General features: G+C 38.1%; 1 protein-coding gene across 6 annotated transcripts in view; it reads right to left on the bottom strand.

The window, feature by feature from the left end:
• The window catches only part of PPARGC1A (PPARG coactivator 1 alpha), a 698,009-nt gene that overhangs the window by 17,138 nt on the left and 660,879 nt on the right, over positions 1-19,992 (bottom strand). For all 6 annotated transcript variants that reach the window (XM_017866762.1, XM_017866779.1, XM_017866764.1 and 3 more), the window contains 6 exons: positions 19,324-19,528; positions 15,301-15,346; positions 15,118-15,191; positions 4,495-5,410; positions 3,829-3,933; positions 3,555-3,675 (listed from right to left, as the gene is read on the bottom strand). In XM_017866762.1, the coding sequence (XP_017722251.1) occupies positions 3,555-3,675; positions 3,829-3,933; positions 4,495-5,410; positions 15,118-15,191; positions 15,301-15,346; positions 19,324-19,528 (1,467 nt within the window). The remainder of the gene's footprint in view (positions 1-3,554; positions 3,676-3,828; positions 3,934-4,494; positions 5,411-15,117; positions 15,192-15,300; positions 15,347-19,323; positions 19,529-19,992) is intronic.

Raw genomic sequence — 19,992 nt, 5'->3', positions numbered from 1 at the left:
ACTCAAGTCCATAAAAATACACTTTGGGGATGCATTATGGCGCTAGAAAGCCAACCATTTGGAGGAAGGAAATCAATCCAAAAAATTCATGTGGGTAAACTCATTAAATAGTTCCACGATGCCTTCAAGATAGATTTCAAAATCTTTAGCATGAATTATAGGACCCTTTATGCTGTCTTCCACTGTTCCCTCTGGACTTATTTCTTGCCCCTCTTATGTCTCAGTGTTCTAATTAAATGACTAGTAGTTTCTCAATATACCTTATTCTTTTTTAGAGACTTAGTATAAGCTATAGCCTCTGTCTAAAACAGCAATGTCCAGTAATAATACAGTGTAGTATATGTCATTTAAAATTTTCTAAGAGCCACATTTAAAAAAGTAAAATATGAAAATTCAATGTTAATAATATATTGTATTGGGCTCAACATGTCCAAACTATTATATCCTTTTGTGATTTATATAAAAAGATTAATGAAGTATTTTACACTATATTTATACCAAGTCTTCTAAATCCAATCACACAGTATATCGTAATATGACCCAATCAAATTAGCCATGTGGCTAAAAGCTACCATATTGGACACTGCAGGGGGAGAAAACCTTTGTCCTTTCTGCCTTTAGGATTTGGATCAATCTCACCCTGTCTGAGGTTCTCCTTCATACACAGATCTGGGTGCCCCCCAGTATACTATCACAACAGCGCCACAGATGCACCCCTTATAATAGCACTTATCACACTGTATTGCCTGTTTGTGTATCTTTGTCTGCCAGTAGAGTTGAAGTTCCTTGGATACAGGGACCATGTCTTTCCTAATTTTATATCCCAACCACATGGCAAATATTTATTACAGAAAGAGCTACGAATTTTCACTCATGTTCAATAGAAATAGCATGTAATTATCCAAGTGGAAATTGGTTAAACAGTAAGTCCCAAATCTTTATTAAGCACTTATCACTTATAGTTCACTCTGCTAGTAAACAATCTCTATGTTCTAGGTTTCCTTCAATCTACTTTTCAAAACACAAATGAACTTTAAAGTAAAATTCTCACAAATGTCTAGTTAATGTAAAATGATTTAATACAAACCAAGTTGACACTTGTATTACAAGTGTGCTTTGGAAGAGAATGGATACAGATTATTTTCATCGAAGAATTAACAGAGGAACTAGTCAACATTTGTAACTTAACAGAGGAACTAGTCAACATTTGTAACTTAACAGAGGAACTAGTCAACATTTGTAACACAAAGGGACAACAGGGTGGCATCTGCTTCCAAGCTGAGGCTGGTCACCCTCAGGGCGCTTTTGTTTCATCTAGACCAATGACACTACTTGCTCTATTTGTAAAGGGTCAAACTAGCAACAAAAAAGACACCTCCTTTCCTTTCTTTGTTAATATCTGGCACTTAATCATCTTTAGAAGGCATAAAATAAATACACGTCATTTATTTACATACTTTTGATTAAAATATTAATCTGGCTTTAGTTATAACTATGTTGTGTCTTGGCCATATAAGCAAATTTATGATGAAACTATTAATCTTTCTCTTTAATGTCCTGTTTTTGGGGGAAAAAATGAAGGATTTTATAAACTATAAATTTGCAAACACCAAAATAGTCATTTTCCTACATGCTTGCTCAGCATGATTTTCTTTTGTAATGATTATAATGTGCCATATTAAAAGGCTTTGTAAATTATATGGCACTATATAAATGTGAGTTATTATAATTATTGAATACACCATTAATTAAATACAGTGACATTAGAAAAATTGAATTTTAATTTTCATTAGTCTTCATAAGTGTTAACTAATGACACTTTGGCAACTCTTAATATCACTGCTCATTTGGAAGTTGAGAAAAATGTGGCAAATTGTTGTAATTTGCAAAATGCCTTTGATTCAGTCTTAGGTACATTCAAAGTTAAATGGCAGCAAACTCTCCAAAACTTTGGCCCAAGTGTTCAATTACTTCTCCCATCTTTCTCCTTAAATGCCTGTGTTGAGCAAATCTCTCATTTAACCTTTATCCTCCAGCTGATAACTGTTGGCCAATGCTTGATTTTGATTCCATTAGTCAGCTCTTTTATATAGGTTTTGCAAAATTGTGTTGATGTTAGTGAGTTTTCTTAAAGATAACATATAAATCTAACCTTTACAGTCAAAAATCATTTCCCTAAGCCTTGGCTAGCTTAGATGCAAGATATGTCAAAAGCTGATCTTCACTGAGCTAACTCTGAGTGGCTAGCACAGACAGGCAGCAGCTGCACTGAATAAAAGCAGTGCTACATCTCATTGATTAGTCATGGTTCCCTAGAGCACCATGTCAGAAAAGATCGTAAGGCTCTGAGGGGGCTCAATGGAAAAGAGTTCCATTATCGATTAGGAATGTCTGCCACGGGCATGGGCTGGATTTTGACAACTGGACTGCCTTATTTTTGCCATCCAAAGTCTAGGCTGATAAACAGCAGTAGGGAGTTGGGGTAAAGCCTACCTACTAGTCAGCAGTTGCTGAAAATGAGTACTGATCTTCAGAGAGCAAACAAATATAACATAACTTGGATCTTTACACAGAAGGGTCAGCACTGTCTCTATGTCAAGTGAATATAATACTCCCTGGTAAGTGGTGCTGAAATCCATAAAATGTCACTGAAAAGTAGTTCGTAAGAAATGTGGGTGTGTCAACTACCCAGTTAGATGGCGACCATCACACAGAAGGTGATGACTTTCTTTCTTTTTTTTTTTTTCAAGACAGAGTCTCACTCTCACTCAGGCTGGAGTTCAGTGATGCAATCTCAGCTCATTGCAACCTCTACCTCCCCAGTTCAAGCGATTCTCCTGCCTTAGCCTCCCAAGTAGCTGGGATTACAGGCATGTGCCACCACACCTGGCTAATTTGTGTATTTTTAGTACAGACAAGGTTTCCCGTCTCCTATGTTATTTCCTGTTTCCTATGTTGGCCAGACTGGTCTCAAACTTCTGGCCTTAAGTGATCCAACCGCCTTGGCCTCCCAAAGTTCTGGAATTACAGGCGTGAGCCATTGCGCCCGGCCAGAAGTGATGACTTTCTTAGCAACTCTTCCTCCCCTGCCTCTTTTAAATCCAACTTGAACTCAGTCTCTTCATGGACAATTTAAGTCTCCTGCTGGCCAAAAAGACAAAAACTGAAACAAGATAGCAATCCCTCCTCCTTTGCCACTCAAACAGAGAAGTAACAGGAAACAGAAAGAAAAACTCATCCTGTGACCAGAAAGAACCAATATCTGACTGAAAAAAAAAAATCTCTGCTCCCTCCATTTTTCAAAACAGTAACGAACTTCAAAATGAAACTGTGAGTGAGAAATTTACTGACTTAAACATTTTGTTTTCCAATAAGTTAGGTCAACGAGGACTGAAGACTTACGGATATTTTAAAGCCAAAAGGCTGAAAATGGCCTGTTCTAACAAACTAACAAAGACTTAGCTTTTGTTTATTTTCTAATCTATCACCAAAAAAAGCACACAGAAAAAGAAGAAACCCTACTTTAAAATAAAAGTGAGCTCCAGGCCACTTACAATTGCCTTCTGCCTCTGCCTCTCCCTTTGTTTGGCCCTCTCAGACTCTCGCTTCTCATACTCTCTGCGATATTCTTCCCTCTTCAGCCTCTCGTGCTGATACTCCTCGTAGCTGTCATACCTGGGAAACATAACTTCATCACTAAGTCAACCACCTCAATTTGCATAAGCAAAATGAATAATAATATGGGGAGGGGTATAGGGTTTTGGAGAACATCTTGTCATCTCAAGGAGGGGATAAAGGGAGCCGAAGGAAAATGACATGCCTCATTACCTGGGCCGACGGCTGTAGGGCGATCTTGAACGTGATCTCACATACAAGGGAGAATTTCGGTGCATGCGGTGTCTGTAGTGGCTTGACTCATAGTAATAGCAGGATCTGTGACAGATGAGAAAAACAAAAAGGGCATTTGCAACTGCCACTTAACCCAAGTTTATCGGCACTGTGGAGCATCCTCTGGGACACTGTGTTACAGAGACTGGCTTTTTCTTCCCAGCTACTAGTGAGATTTCCCAGTGACAGTTTGTGATCAGCTAGTCAGCTTAGAGGGCTGGGAGTGATGTGCTCTCTCTCAGCGTCTCTTATTGATGTTAACACTGAGCACCAGGTCTGGTACACTGTCAGCTTTATCTTGCATGGATCTCCACTATCCTGGCACAGGGCAGCTCTCCAGGTAATGGAAAAAGTTAGATGAGGAAGTTTCTTAACAAATTACTCTCTCTGATAGGACTGGCTCAAGGCACTGTGCTCAGAGCTGACAGATGTAAGAGAACATGGAGAGAGATGTGAGTGTAACATCATTCTCGTTAGTTCTGGCAGTGCCAGAACTTCAGTGGTCAGGGGCCGGAATGGCTACAGATTTCAAATTTTTATTCGTATTTTATTTTGTTTACTTCTTAGGAACACCTTGTGTGTTATTAGGGTTTCGCCAAGGTTTACCTTGAAGAGGATCTACTGCCTGGGGACCTTGATCTTGACCTGGAATATGGTGATCGGGAACACGACCTGTGTCGAGAAAAGGACCTTGAACGAGAGCGCATCCTTTGGGGTCTTTGAGAAAATAAGGATTTGGGTGGTGACACGGAATCTCTACATGGAGAGTTAAAAGGAGAGCAAGAAGGAGACACATTGAACAATGAATAGGATTGCGTGCCATCCCAAGGGTAGCTCAGTTTATCACTTTCATCTTCGCTGTCATCAAACAGGCCATCCATGGCTAGTCCTGAATTTATAAACATAGGTAGTTTGGAGAATTGTTCATTACTGAAATCACTGTCCCTCAGTTCACTGGTCTTGTCTGCTTCGTCGTCAAAAACAGCTTGACTGGGATGACCGAAGTGCTTGTTCAGCTCGGCTCGGATTTCCTGGTCTTGGAGCTGTTTTCTTGTGCTGCAAGGAGAGACCTGCTTGCTTGCCTCCAAAGTCTCTCTCAGGTAGCACTGGTCTGAATCTGTGGAAGAACAAATGTGCCCCTGCCAATCAGAGGAGACATCTTTATTTTCTAGTTGTCTAGAGTCTTGGAGCTCCTGTGATATATTAATGAGTATTTCCGTTTTGGAATTAATTGACTGGCAATAGTCATGGTCACCAAACAGCCGCAGACTGTGCCGCTTGGTCTTCCTTTCCTCGTGTCCACCAGTGAGCACTGAGGACTTGCTGAGTTGTGCATACAACTCGGATTGCTCCGGCCCTTTCTTGGTGGAGTTATTGCCTTGTGTACCAGAAGACTCACTGTACCGGGGCTTCTTTGATGGTGGTGGCACCACAGTCTTGCAAGAGGACTTCAGCTTTGGAGAAGCCCTAAAAGGGTTATCTTGGTTGGCTTTATGAGGAGGAGTGGTGGGTGGAGTTAGGCCTAAGGCAAAAAATTAAAAAAAAAAAAAAAAAAAAAAAAAAAAAAAAAAAAAAAAAAAAAGAGAGAGAGAAAGAGAAAAGAGACAGAGATAATGTTCTTAAATGCCAAGACACGTTTCTAAATTTTCCAAGATTTCAAACAAGGGTTTAAACTGAGTGCAGAAGAAGGAAAACTAATTTCATGACAAGGCCTGAAAGACTGACTCATCCCCTAAGCCTCTGTCACCAAGAAAAGATGGATCTACAGTGCTGAACAGGAGGCAGAGCTGTGATCTTTTGTATTTCAAACACCAACGCTAACAAATCCTGCTTCCCAGAAAACATGAACGCATCACCCCTGGCCTGCACGGAACTAGGCATTATTACCAAAGCTTGCATTGTCAAGGGGATTGTATGGGCTGCTTTATGGAAAATTAACAAAGTGGGACTGAGGAATCACAGAATAGCCTTAGTAGCATTTGTCTGCAAAGAACATTGCGGAGGATGCAAGCAGCTCAGGGGTCTTTGTCCAATCAAGAGAATCTACCCTTGGAGCCAAGGAATTAACCAACTTAAAACAAAACAAAACAAAAAGATGAGATGACAACTTCAAAGTAAGTTCAGTGAGATACGACAGCCAAATGCAGGGACCTAGGGCAACTCTACAACTTAACGGCAGTGATTCTTTGTTGCCACAGTTCATTAACCTAGTAAACCATGGCTAATGTAGGCATAATACATTCTTGTAAGCATAACTAATACATTCTGTCTAAAATATGGTTCTGCAACAGAAACCTAAGTGAAGAGTAACACTAAATATCGCAGTGCCAGCTGACCATTTTATATAGAGCACAACATAAGGGAGGGTTGTGAGACCGAGGGACTGAAACTCAGCCAAGCTTCAGCAGCTAACTAATTAAATAAATAAAAAGGAAGAAAGAGGAACAGCCATCAGTTGTTGCTCCTTCTGCTTTTCTATAGGAGGGCAGAACATTTCATCAGAAACCACTGTGGGAGAGTCCGTGAAGCATAGTAGTCCCCTCTGTTGAGTTTCCCCCCTGAATAAGTCCTACTCATCCCTTTGTGCCGAGGAAGAATCATTGTCAAGTGGCTTCAGAGTCCAAGGAACTTTGAAGAAGGGCAGGCTGGAGTTCAAATGGCTTTCTGCTTACAAGGGAGCATTTTAGTTTACAATACACTTTCTGTTTAGGAGGCGGGGTGAACACTATTCAGCAAAAAGAACTTCAAGTCTGCTAACAAGTATGGGGTTAGATTTAAGGCAAGTTTCAAGGAAAAAAATGCTACCTTGCTGAAAAAAAAGTAAGAAAACACAGACACACACACACACGCACGCACACACACACACATACATATCTACCAAGGGCCATGTAGGTCACAAAGAGCCACATGAAATTTTGATATGAACAGGAAGATGCTGCCTCACTCTCCTACTTTATAATAAAGAAATGGAAAGAATGAATGTTTTCTCTAAAGTGAAATATTTTACACCAATATTTGGCAATTTTTATTATTCAAAGCTAATTCTCCCTGAAAGAAGGAAAGGTATACAAATGTAAGGTGGTTTGACTTTGGAGTTCCAACCCAGAAAAGTTCAGGAAGATAGAGAAATGCAAGCACAAAGCGAATGGGACACTGTACTCCGTTCATGGCCACACCGGAGTCTCAGAAAGGCTTCCCTTTGTTGGCAGCTTCTCTTGGATGGCTCTTTGTCCCTGTCTTTGCTGTAGCAAAGGGAGTGACTTATATGACTGAATGAAACATCGGTGCCACTGAGGCACAATCAACTCTTGTTTCCTCTCTCATAGATGAGTATGTCTTTTACTCAATCTAAGAAATTCCTATTTGGTTGATCTTCTCTTTTTCTCTCTGTTTTCACTTGTTTTATTTACCTATTGCACTGCCTTATTAATGCATACTGATTTCTTCCACATGCTACCTTCAATAACCACTTGCAATTCCCAGCAAAAAAAAATAAATAAATAAAAAGCACACTCTCAAATATTCCTCTTAGGACCCTAAGATACTTAAAGAAATAATGACAAATAATCTCTCTTTGCTGAGTAAATACCAATCAAATATGTCTAACGACATAGCCCTTGTATCGGAGGAAATGGCATTCAATATCCTCACATCCAACTCCGTAAATCTTTGCATGATCACCCCAAGTTAGGGTAGTTTTTACTTCTTTAGTAATTTATTGTCAGGATCCCTCTCTTGATACCAATCACATATTACTATACGTTTTTGCTTATCTCTTTTTGAATGTGAATTATGTCTTGTCTTTCCAAATCGATTATAAGCTCTTTGCAGAATGTGGCTTGGGCACATTTGTTGCATTATTATTTTCTACTGATTTTAATTTTTCTAGATTCTTCTTTAGTAGTGGGTCTCACATTTCAGCAGTCCAAGAATCACTTGGGATACTGGGTAAACATTTGTAATTAGATGCTTCACAGACCACATCTGGAGAACCCCAGCCCTAGCGTGTCTGCAGCATGCCACTTTGTACTCTCAGGTATACATATTTTGACAGACATTTTAGATTTATAAAAAGAAACCTTAAACTTCAGGAACACCAAATTAGGCCACTATTAAAGAGAGACTGGTTCTAAAAATAGCTCAGGTATCTAGAGATTTCAGATACAGAAATCCTTCTGTGTCTTGAAAATTCGAAACACTTGTCCTAGTACCTAAGCTCATTATCGCTTAAATAACTGGTTCTCAAGTTGCTCTGGGGAGTGGCGACACCTTGATTGTACTTCCTTTGAGTTAAAAACAAAGCCTTTTACCTCTGTCACACATTATGGCCTGTGGCCATTGAACAGACCTTCGTTGAACACCTACTATGTGCTGGATATGACACCAGATGCTGCTGTTTCAGGGACTCAGCCTCCAGCGACTTCACAATCGATTTTAATAAAAAGGCACTTCTTTAAAATTTGAAATGAGTATATTTTTCTGCATATACGCTTAAAATTGATGGAAATACCCAGAGACCATCACATATGCCCCGTGAGTAAAAATATCAGGGCTGTACGTTTCTGCTGGCACCATTTGTTGAAACAAATAAGTAATGCTTGTTTATTGAATGGAAGATATTTCAGGATTAATGAGTAGATGGAGAGAGAAAAATAATTTGGCTAATGCCCTAAAGCCTTCATTGTGTACTGAAACATCTCTAACCAGAGAATATCTCAAAGCAAGATTGAGAAATCTCACGGATGACAAGACTTCCTATCACCAGGTGCCTCCCTAATGGAAAGCCTATCTCCAGATACAGTTGAGACCCAAAGCCAAACAAAACAAAACAAAAGTGCAAAGAGTATGTTTTCATTTAACATAGTGTTAAACTTTTCAGAGCTGCTGATGACACAGGCAACCCCTTGCTGCCTCTGAACTAGTTGTTATTTCTGCAGCCTCACCTCCGCTACCCAAAACCTTCCCCCTGAAGCAAGAGGGAGGCCGGTGCTCAATCCCTTGATGCCACTACCTTTGCTCATCTTCCCACTAATCTCTGGACTCTCGATTTCATGCCACAAGCCCAAATCAACAGTGCTAATGCCTTCCATAACCTCTGGATTATTTCCTGCGTGTTGATTTTCTGGGGAATGTGTACATTTTGGTGTTGACAGTACAAGGTATATTCCGTGCTCTCTCTTGAACTTAGCACGTTTTGACAGATTTATGTGAGGACAGATGGCCATTACAGGCTGAAGGCTGACAAGAGGCAGTTCCGAGCATTGTTAACACACTTGCACAAACTCTCAGCAGTGCAGCTCGGTGCAGAATGTAATTCAGACTATAGCTTTTTTATTGCCGCCTATTTTCTTTTGTCAAAAGAGCCTGCTGTGCAGAGCAACAAATGGCTGCTATTACCCAGAATGTAATGGGTGTCAGACAAATCACATAACACAAACAATCAAGAGTATGTAGGTCATATTTCAACAGAGCACAACCTTAGCAATATTTATGATTACTGCATTGAAATGTGCTCCATAATAAACAAGCACCTCTACATCACTCACACTTATGCACTTCTGCACAGCAAATCTTGGAGAAGTGGTACATACTCTACAGTCATCTTTTTAAACAGCCCTTTTATTAAAAAAAAAAAAAGGCAGACAAGTTTTGTTTTGTTTTTCATTATCGCTATGAAACGATTTTCTTGGAGGAGTTTTCTTTTGGGTTTGTTTGTTTAATTGAATGACTCTGATAAATGGTGAGTCCCTGGCTCTGTTTCTTGTGCTGTGCTATTCACCAATGACTTTTTTTTTTTTTTTTTAGTAGTTTATAACATTTTGCAGAATCTACTGCAAAATCTGCAACTTACTTTCAAGTTTGTTTAACAGTGGGATTTTGCATAAGCTGCACGCCAATTCAGGTACTTAAGAAAAAAAAAAAAATCAGGAGATGAGATTCTAAGTTGCTTTAAAACACACCAAAATAGGAAAACGGAGCAAAGAGAGGTGTGTGACTTGTCCTACTCACATATTTCAGGCCTCACGAATTTGGAGTGGGTGTCAAGAGTGCAGAGGGAAAGCTGATATTCACTGAGTACCAACCGTTACCTTTAAAGCAGTTGTTAAAATATTCAGTTGATAAAAGCTGCTCTAGTGTTCTCTCCATCTGCACCTACTTCCCCAGGACTCAACGGAGCTCCGCAAGACCCAGCAACAGAAGTGCTCACACTTGGCACAGAAGGTTCTCCAACAGACCCCGCTAGTCCTCTGGCTGGCTTCAGTCCATTTGGAAGTGGCCTGCCTTCAGTACATTTTAAGTATTTCTCCCATCACCCCTGGTTACTGGGGAACAAACTGACCTTGGAGAAAAGCTTCAGAACATTCCTATGACATATGCCTAATTCCCCAACTCTTGCTAATGGAAGATGAAGATATCATTAATTGACCCCTGTGTAAATTCCCCAGAGAGCTGGGATAGGGGATGAGTAAGGAGAACCTGGCATTTCAGGTGGCTATTGCCAAACCCCAAAGCTGATGTGGGAGAGAAAATTCCTTTGCTATACTTGGCTTACAAGAAATAGGATGGTACCATTTCCAGAAAAGAAAAATTAGGAACAAAGGAATTGTCATTATAGACACTGGGTCAAAAAGAATGAGATTAAAATAGAAAATGAAGAATATGGTTGAAATATGGAAGAAATCTCTGACAGTAAGAGTTGGCAAGCACTGGAATGGGCTGTAAAGAGAATTTGTTGGGTCTCCCTTTCTTAGATTCTTGAAGCACAGGAATAGATTCTGTGACCTGTCAAAATCACCTTCCAGTTCTCTGATGCTATGGTTTTCCTTTTAAAACTACCGACAACTACCGATATTTTACTTTGGTCTACTTTCCCAAAGATACGTCACATACACAAGAAGTATATACGCCAAAAGGCTACAGCCATTTGCCAGTATTTATGCTGTTTGTCAATACATTTTTTCCAGCAAAATGAACTTTTAAATGGAGAGTCCAAAAAGGCAATGTAAAATTCAACATAAAAGTGGTAGTTACAGATTGGTTAATGAGTGTTTTGTTGTTGTTTTTATGGTGAGTCCACTAAAGTACACTTGGAATGACTGCTGATTAAAGCCTAGAGAAAAAATTAAGTAAAAAATAAATAACATCAAATCACATGTCCCCTCTGATGAAAATAATGTGGAAAAACATATACCAATGGAGAAAAAAATTATGAAGTCCTACTTGTGATGATATCTGATTATATTTTTTGTTCTTCTCATTTTCTTTATCAGTTATAAAATAGTTCTGCTGTTACAATGTTTACAGTAATAACAAATAAAAACTATATATACATATACATAAAATTTTGGGGTCAGTCACTTTGGTCCCTACCCAAATTCCTTCGTGTCTGTGGTTAAAACCGTCACCTTGTTGAGCTGACATTGCTTTGCCATTCCCATTTCAGAAACAAAAAAGTGTAGCACTCTGAAAATCTCCATATGCAATAGATTTAAATGCCTTCTGCCAAAAGATCATTCTCTTTTCTCTCATCTTGCTTTACTAACAGCTATTTTGAAATCAAATTAGTTTTTACACCTGTAAAAGAGAAGAGTTTTTTTTATCAGCCAAAATGAGCCAGTTTAGGACAATCACAAAGAAGTCAGACCAGCTGGCAATACCTAATAAAGCAAACTTCCTATCTCATCCCTCCTGTTTCCCAAAGACACTGCAGATGGGGCAGAGGCATTATTCTGGAGGTCTTAGAATTTTGTTGACTCTTTACATTTCCACTTAAACATTTGGAAAATTTCACTAAAATTTGTGAGAGTAAAGAAAAAGAAGACACCAGAAGGCCTGAGCCAAAGCTTGGGTCACTTCTGCTGCAATCAAACCGATTAAGTCTGTAGACCAAGGATCAACAAACTACCAATACGAATGCTGTTTCTACCCTTGCCACCCACCTGCTGCACCTGTGGCAGACATCATTAATTGATCATGACATTCCCTGTGAGCACAGACTTGGCCTTAGAACCTTTCTCAACACAATGCTCCTGGCAGACAGTACCAATCAATGACACTTGGCAAGTGCAGTGAAGCCTATTTAACATAACATATGTCAATTACTATCTTTAAAATTCAGACTTCAGGAAAGAGACATAATTTCTCTTCGGGCAGACCTGCTTTGAACCCAGGGTCTATCATATAGCTTGTGTCAACGTATAAATCTTTCCTCAACAATAAAATGGGCAGAGAGTAAGGAAGATACTGTATGTAAAGTGCCTATTTAAGGAGCGCGTAATTGCCAGAAATTGTAGGCATAGAAGTAGCTGTTGTTGAGAGAATCTCAAATCAGTGAGTTTTCTACCTTGATTTGGCGAATTCCATATTTACACCAAAAGCAGTATTTGTTCAATTTGACGTGAAAATAGTGGGGGGTTGGGGAAGCACAGAAAAAGAATAAATAACTTCATATATGAGATTGCCAAAGAGGATACACGGCAAGGGCAATAAAAGGGAAGAGGTGAAGACAGTCAAAAGTTGAAAAGATAAGAAGCAAGGTACAATGACCACTGTAAATGATTAATCAGAATTAGTAATTAAATATCTAATATTTATTGAGCACTTATATAATAAGGGGCACTCATGTTTTATCTCATTTAATCCTCACACTGACCCAATGAGATGTAGGTATTGTGATCATCTTCATATCATGCATAAGAATCCTAGTCTTTCAGAGGTTAAGTAAATGGACCAAAGCCACACACTAGATGGGAGGACATTCAGAATTTAAACTTGGGCTTGTCCAAAAACCAAGCCAAGGTTTTGTAAACTTCACCAAGCTATGCCGTCTGCTCTTTAAAATCCTGATACACTACTTTTAATTGAAGCTTTGCTGCTTATAAACTGTTTTACTTCAGATCAAACCACATAAAATTCCATTTTTGTGTGTCAAAATGATTGCATACTGGCAGTTTTATTTTCAACCTATATTCTAGTCTTTTGAGTCGACAATTTTATCAGTAGTTATGAATATGACTTTAAAATGGAGGAAACTGAGGTGTAGAAAAGGTCAAGGATGTAGAAAAGAGTCTTAGCAATCAAAAGATCCAGGAGGGAAGGTGTGTGTGCCATCTTGTAGCTCCTTATTGATATTACAGTCCTTGCCAAATTCATCGTCATTTGAGTATCCCTTTGGTTTCCTGCTTTCTTGCTTCTGCTCCATCAACATCTTCTCTCCATTCCACCCCTGTGCTTCAGAATCTGTGCATTTTGTTGTTGTTGTTTTCCCTGAAGGCTCTCCAAGTCAGGTTAGCCTATGGAGAGCTCAATTTCCTCCACATTCCTTTCCATGGATCACCTCTGTCATTCACTAGGATGATACTATCGCCTAAGTATTTCTGTCAGTCCTTTAACTGCCTTTGCAGTTTCTCATTTTTAAAAAATCTTTTGGTCAATCAATGTATTTAAACTTGAAGCTATGCTACCTTGTTTTCCCTTTGACAACTCTTTTTCTCCCTTTGTGATTCTTTCTAGGTACAATTAGTGTTTGTCATAATCTTCAAACGCTACTAAGTGACCAATTTTGCTGAAGGTTTTTAGAGGAGATGACAATTGTAGACATTACATGTTGCATGGCATTTCAAGCCCACAATATCTCTAGAGAAAAAACAAATCTCCCTCCATCTCCTCTTTACATTATTCTCCAGGAAGGTTCCAAACTTTACCTTCCAGCCTCATTCAGCATCTTTCATGTCCTCATCTCCTTGCTTTCCAAAGCTCTAAATCCCTTCTCTTACATAATGCAATTGGGCTTTACTTCAGCTTCCCCAATTTATATCTGTACAGCTATTATAATCACACTCAACGAACTAAAAACTGCCTTCTGGGCCTACCTTTGTTAGAAGGTGGTGGAACACATCCAATAAATAATATTTGCTTTCATGCTACTTATCAGTGTGTCTCAGTACCCCAATAGACTAAATAGTTAATGTGCATTGTACTGGTGATTGAAATTATGTAAGATGGTAAAATCTCCTGCAAATGAATGAAATGTGAATGTGGAAAAATATTCCTGTAAAAAAGAACTCAAAAAAGGTCATTGCTAAAAGAAGTGTTATCAAATTAGTTGTGGATGGGTGGAATTGGAAATTATTGGAAAAATTATAAAAATCTAAAAGAATTCAGACTACCATACCAATGTCTCTAATCTTGACCTTCAAGGAGCAAGCAATAAAAAAAGTGGCTACCATCTATAATATGTATTGTATAATAATATATTAGTGTGGTTTATGCAAGAAAGAGGAATCGATAGACCCCCAAATAGCAAACAAAAGCTCAAGGTAAAGATCTCCATCTTCCACCAAAACTGTAATATTTGAATGTATATTTTTATGTTTTAAGCAGAGGTAAAATAAAACAGTATATGTTTGAATCAACTTTTTAAATAAACCCACCAATTGCTGGTCCTCACTGGTCAGATAAGAAGGTCTCTACCACATATAATATATATACACACAAAAGCTACTTCTAAACATATATGTAAGTTATGATGTATTTAAGAAATAGTGTTATGTATGTATTTAAGAAATGATGTTAAGTATATGCTTATAAGTAAGGATTTGTGTGTCTAAGTGTGCATGCCTATAAAGATATGTATATATGTACATATGTGTGACTCTGCACACACACACATTACTATCTATCTACACCATGAAATTAACTACTCTACTGCTTGACCAAGTCATGCAATCATGCATTAGGCCTTTCATAAGAAGATAATTTAGCAAACTCAAAGTGTGAAATTAAACGTAGCAACAATGACCACGGTGGATGTAGGCACCATAGTTCTGGTTGAAAGCATCTTGTTTAATGTACTGTTCCTTTAATCTTATCAGCAATGGTCAGACCCAAAGAATTTCTTGTTTAAACATCCCACGATTCACTTTTTGGTGGGGTTCAAGTACCTCAACTTAAAGCACTCAGTGCAAGGGCACCATTTGCAACCAACTCAGAAGTTTGCCTAAGAGCTCTTCAGTTGGTCTAAGTTTTTAAAGTGCTTCAGTATTTTTTATTAGTTTTTTTAAAAAATAAGCAACTGGAAATTTTTACAGATAACTTCTTATCCAATTTTGTATTCTTTGTTAATTTCATTAATCACATAGACAGTACACTCTATTATTTTATTACACACACCACACACCACACACACACACACACACACACAAGTTCCAAGTGAAATATAAGGCTTACCTGCAGTTCCAGAGAGTTCCACACTTAAGGTACGTTCAATAGTCTTGTTCTCAAATGGGGAACCCTTGGGGTCACTGGAAGATATGGCACATTTATAAAAACAAACTGAAATGGAGTTGCTGTAGCCAAATGTATTAGAACCCCCTTCCCTTTCTGAAAATGGTTACGTTTCTTAATACTTACTTTGGTGACTCTGGGGTCAGAGGAAGAGATAAAGTTGTTGGTTTGGCTAAAGAAAAAAAACAAACAAACAACTAATTATGTAATATTGAGTGTCTTTTAGATTTCTTTTCTTTCCACAACAGTCAAGTTGGAAAAACAACCAGAAAACTGAAAGACTAAACTAAGGAATTCTCTGAATATTGAATCAAAGTCAGACAAAAGTCCATTATGCTAAAACAGATTCCAAATAGCGTTTGCATCAGTAAACTACCATTCAAAAACACATACAAAACAGAATTTTCCAAAATGAACCCTCCCTGTTACAGATACAAAATTTGCATCATACCATCAGAGAGAAATAATGTTTTCTGTTTTAATTTGGAATACAGTACACGGTTTGTTTAGACAAGAAAACAGCAGAGAAACTACAAGGTGACAGAACATTATGAATATTCAGTTGATTTTACTCCTAAAGTGTATAATTTTATATCTAGCCCTGATAATAGGTTATTTCTATGAGGCCAAAGCTCATGCAGTAACTATTCCACTCACTGAAAATTAATTGAGAGATGTTGGCAAATTGTGGGCATTGACCCAGATGGTTTAGAAGGGGTTCAGATCCGCAAATCTGATAGATGACTAAAGTAAGATACCATGTTTATCAGTTGAAAGGTGTACCGACTTGCAAAGATGCTAACTACCTCCTTTTGTGCTTTCCTGAATCTTACCTCCTACAGGCGGCATTTCCCAATAATGAAGGGTGAAGAATCTTCTCACCCAAAATTTCAATTGCTTCTCCATGGCAATCTTGTATTTTGAACAGAAGGAGGGGCAAATATGATGAGAGGCATACTTAGGCTATACATTCATGTATTACGTATATCTATGCTTATCTATAAGCATATGCTTATGTGTATGTAGGTTGATGTCAATTTTTTCTCATTAAAATAATTACTTTCAAAAGGTCAAGTGGTAGTTGTTTATGTAATGGAAATCGTAGTGTCAAAACCAAAAAGGTGTTTAGAATAGTTTCTTATCTTATGGCTGAAGAAACTGAGACCTAACAATACTAAGTGGTATTTTCAGGGCCATAAAATAGTTACTCACAGAGTTGGCCAAGATTCTGTTTCCTTTCTCCTATTGTCAAAAGAAATTGCATTCAACAGACTTTAAAGTAAATTAATCAGCCCCAGCAATTAATTTTTTGAAACGTGAAAATATTATTCATGTCCAAAATAACCTGAAATTAGATACTTTACTTGGATAAATAGTATTTACATATTTAATTTATAGATTTAGATTTACACAGTTGAATAGTATATCATCTTTCAATGTACATCCAGAAATATGAAGCTCATATCTTCAACAAATTAGATACATTGATTGATTCAGTTTTTCATTTATACAGATAAATGAGCTGATTTTACATTAATTTTTGAGTATGTGTAATATAACAAGTCTTTCAAAAATCATCCATTCATGAAGAAACTTTACCAAGTTTTATGATACTCAACTAATAATTAGGATAATTCATACAAATTCCATAGAAAATATAACCAGATATTAACTATGTGCTATGTGACATAATAAATGTACATTAAAAATCAGTCACTGAAATTCTGGTTTTCAAGAGGTAGTATAGGCTATTTGAAATGCTCAAAGAAAGACTCTCAAATTCTGATTGTTGGGTACAGGTAAGGCCAAAGTCAATGAAAGGAGAGGAAATGGCAACAGTCATAGTTAATGAGACCAAAAGCAAACAGTAAATGAGAGCCATAGGAAGGGGACAGTCCCCAAACCACATACAGAATCTGATCCCTGAATAAACCCAGACTCTCTAATGCTACCATTAGAGGAGTATTGATTTGATTTATTGAGAGTTTAATCCACCCTGTTTCAGTGACTGGTAGACCAGAGACTAGTAGGATCCTTGAAGTCAGGAATGTGTCTTTTTCATGTAGATTGTGGTATTTGGATGAATACATGAATAAATGGACAAATAAATGAGACATCAACACACAACGATGGCTAGACGATCATGCTAAGGAAATGAAGAGAACCTGCCTCCAAAATGTTTTATGGAAAGCATACACGAAGTTCAGTGAGAAAAAATTACAACACCTTAAGAAAGGTAATTTCAATTGATCCTCCTAGTTATCTCTAATTGTTCACGTATTTTCCACATTTTGATGTTAAATAATAATTCAAATAATTACTGAAGTTGAGCATGTATTAGTTCTTACTTGTCAGCCATGTTTCATTTCTTTTAGGCCTTTCATAACTAAAGGATTTTGACTGTTTGTCAACAGACTTTGGTCTGGGGTGAGTCTTTTGTGCCTTGCCACAGACATATACCATATACAGCCAGTCTCATCTAAAGAAAATTTCCTCCAAAGGCCTATTTAACTCTTCATTGTCATGATTTGTAAAAGTTTACTAAAAGAAAAATAAAAACAGAAAAAAAAAAAAAAAAAACTTTAAAACATGTGCTGCCAGGCTGGGTCACATATTACAAGGACTTTAAATTTGGCCCCAGAAAATGCATGCATGACCAGGACAGGGTGAGGAGTAGCCCAGTAAATTCATTTGTTCACTCACTAGAGCGAGCTCATCAGCTTCCCCTCACCTGAGGCCTTCATGACCAACAAGGCCTATGGAACCGTGATTCTGCTCCAGGAAAAACTGCTGTAGTGCTTATGAGGAAGATCCAGCTGGAGCAATGAGAATGCGGTCCATTTCACTAAATATATTTTCCCAAACTGACAGAAAGTGATGGGTAGTGGATTTGAGATATCTACCAGGGAAAGCCTAATGGAAAGTCAATTTAAAATATTAAAGGAAGGCTCCTGAAAATCCTGGGCTAATACTGAGGTAGAGAATAGGAAAGAAAATTCAAAACACTGGGAAAAAAAATCTGTATTGAATCAGTAGCAATAACAGCATACCTACACGAATTAATCACGGTTCCAAGCAGAGATCACTGCCTACCACTCTGCAGTTAACAGGAAAAGTTGGGAAAACGAAAGTGAAACAAAAAGAGGTGTATGCTTAGAATTGATATGTTATAATATGTCTACTTCCACCAACAAGGTTAAAGTAGAAGCTGGCATGTTTTAAATCAACTGCCCATTTCAAGGGGTCTTTGGGCTTCTAAGACTACATTTTGAGAAGGAGGAGCCTAAAAGAAAATTGTATCTCTGCCAAGACAGGTTTTCCCCAAATCACCAGGATCTGCCTCAGAAACATCAGCCTCCTCTAGCAATATATGGTGATAATAAAAATCAACCCAGATGTTTAGTTTAATCTAGGCACTTTCTTAAATTGAAAGAAAACAATCAGGAATTTTCCAATCTTTGTTTACAGAATAAAATCCGCGAGCATAACATGTGGTTGTAGAAGAGTAGGAGGAGGAGAAGAAGGAGTGGAAGAGAAAGAAGAAGAGGAAGGGGAGGAGCAGCAGGTGAAGGAGAAGGAGAAAGAAGACAGAAGAAGAAGAAGGAAGAAGGAGGAGGAGGAGGAGAGGAATGGAAGAGGAGGAGAAGGAGGAGGAGATAATAAGAAAGAAGAAAAAGAATTAGAAAAGGAATGTACTTAGTAATCAAGAGAGGCTGCATAAACACTATTTACTACTTCTTAAGGTATATATAACAAATCACTGATGCCTCATTTTTTCCATTACTGGAAGGGAAAAAATAAAAGCTCTATAATGAATTGGTTAGCCAAGCTTGTTCATAACCTCAATTATCTCAGCAATTCAGAGATTCATATAAACCTCATGTGATGTTGCAATTCCTCCCCACCTAGCTAACATTTCAGGAGTCTTTCAGTGCTTGTGAATTAGACTGCCTAGCAGCTGAATAGAATATGTTTAACCTGTGTCCAAAGAAAGGTTTCTTCCCCCGCTCTATAGTAAGTGCCGAATTCTCTTTCCACAGAGTGACACCGATGGGATGGAAGCAAGAAGTTGGTGTGTTCTCCGACCTTAGGTGTGCTTTCTTTGCTTCCAGTGCCCTCACCAACAGCTCGTTTTGGTCCCCAGCCTACCTTGTAAATGTTGAGACTGCGATTGTGTGTGGGACTTCTTTTTGGAGGTGCATTTGTCTCTGCTGCTGTTTCTGTTCTCTGTGGGTTTGGTGTGAGGAGGGTCATCGTTTGTGGTCAGATATTTGAGAAGCTCCGAGCAGGGACGTCTTTGTGGCTTTTGCTGTTGACAAATACTCTTCGCTTTATTGCTCCATGAATTCTCAGTCTTAAAAACAAGGCATAAAGAAAACTAAAATTAGTGAACTGAACCTTATCAGAATGCATATAGGTTTTCTGAAGAGATGGGATTTTTCAATGAAGTGTTCAGTCTAAGTGTACTAGATCTATGAGCTGTGAATAATTGTTTGCAGAACAAGGAAAGAAAATTACATTTAAAATTCCTAAATGACATTTATGCAGCTTTTTATTTTATTTCTCCTACATTTCAATGTTCCTACTCAGCAACATGTAACTAACAAGACCCTACAGCGCCTTTACTGTGAATACAAAAAAAAAAATAAGCTGCTTTAAACCTTAATTTGCCACTGATTGCTGACGCCCAGTACTCACAACTCTCTTAAGTACCCCTTAATGCTCCGTTTTCACTCACAGTGAATGGCAAGACAAACAATGTTTAATACAGCCCGCTAGCTGAATTATGGCATTGCCAGCATTCCATCCAATTAATGG

This window comes from Rhinopithecus bieti, unplaced genomic scaffold, assembly GCF_001698545.2.
Source record: "Rhinopithecus bieti isolate Rb0 unplaced genomic scaffold, ASM169854v2 scaffold_1599, whole genome shotgun sequence".
In the NCBI taxonomy this organism is placed as follows: Eukaryota; Metazoa; Chordata; class Mammalia; order Primates; family Cercopithecidae; genus Rhinopithecus; species Rhinopithecus bieti.
Note: the sequence above shows the minus strand (reverse complement) of the source record. Positions and strands in the feature narration are given on the sequence as shown.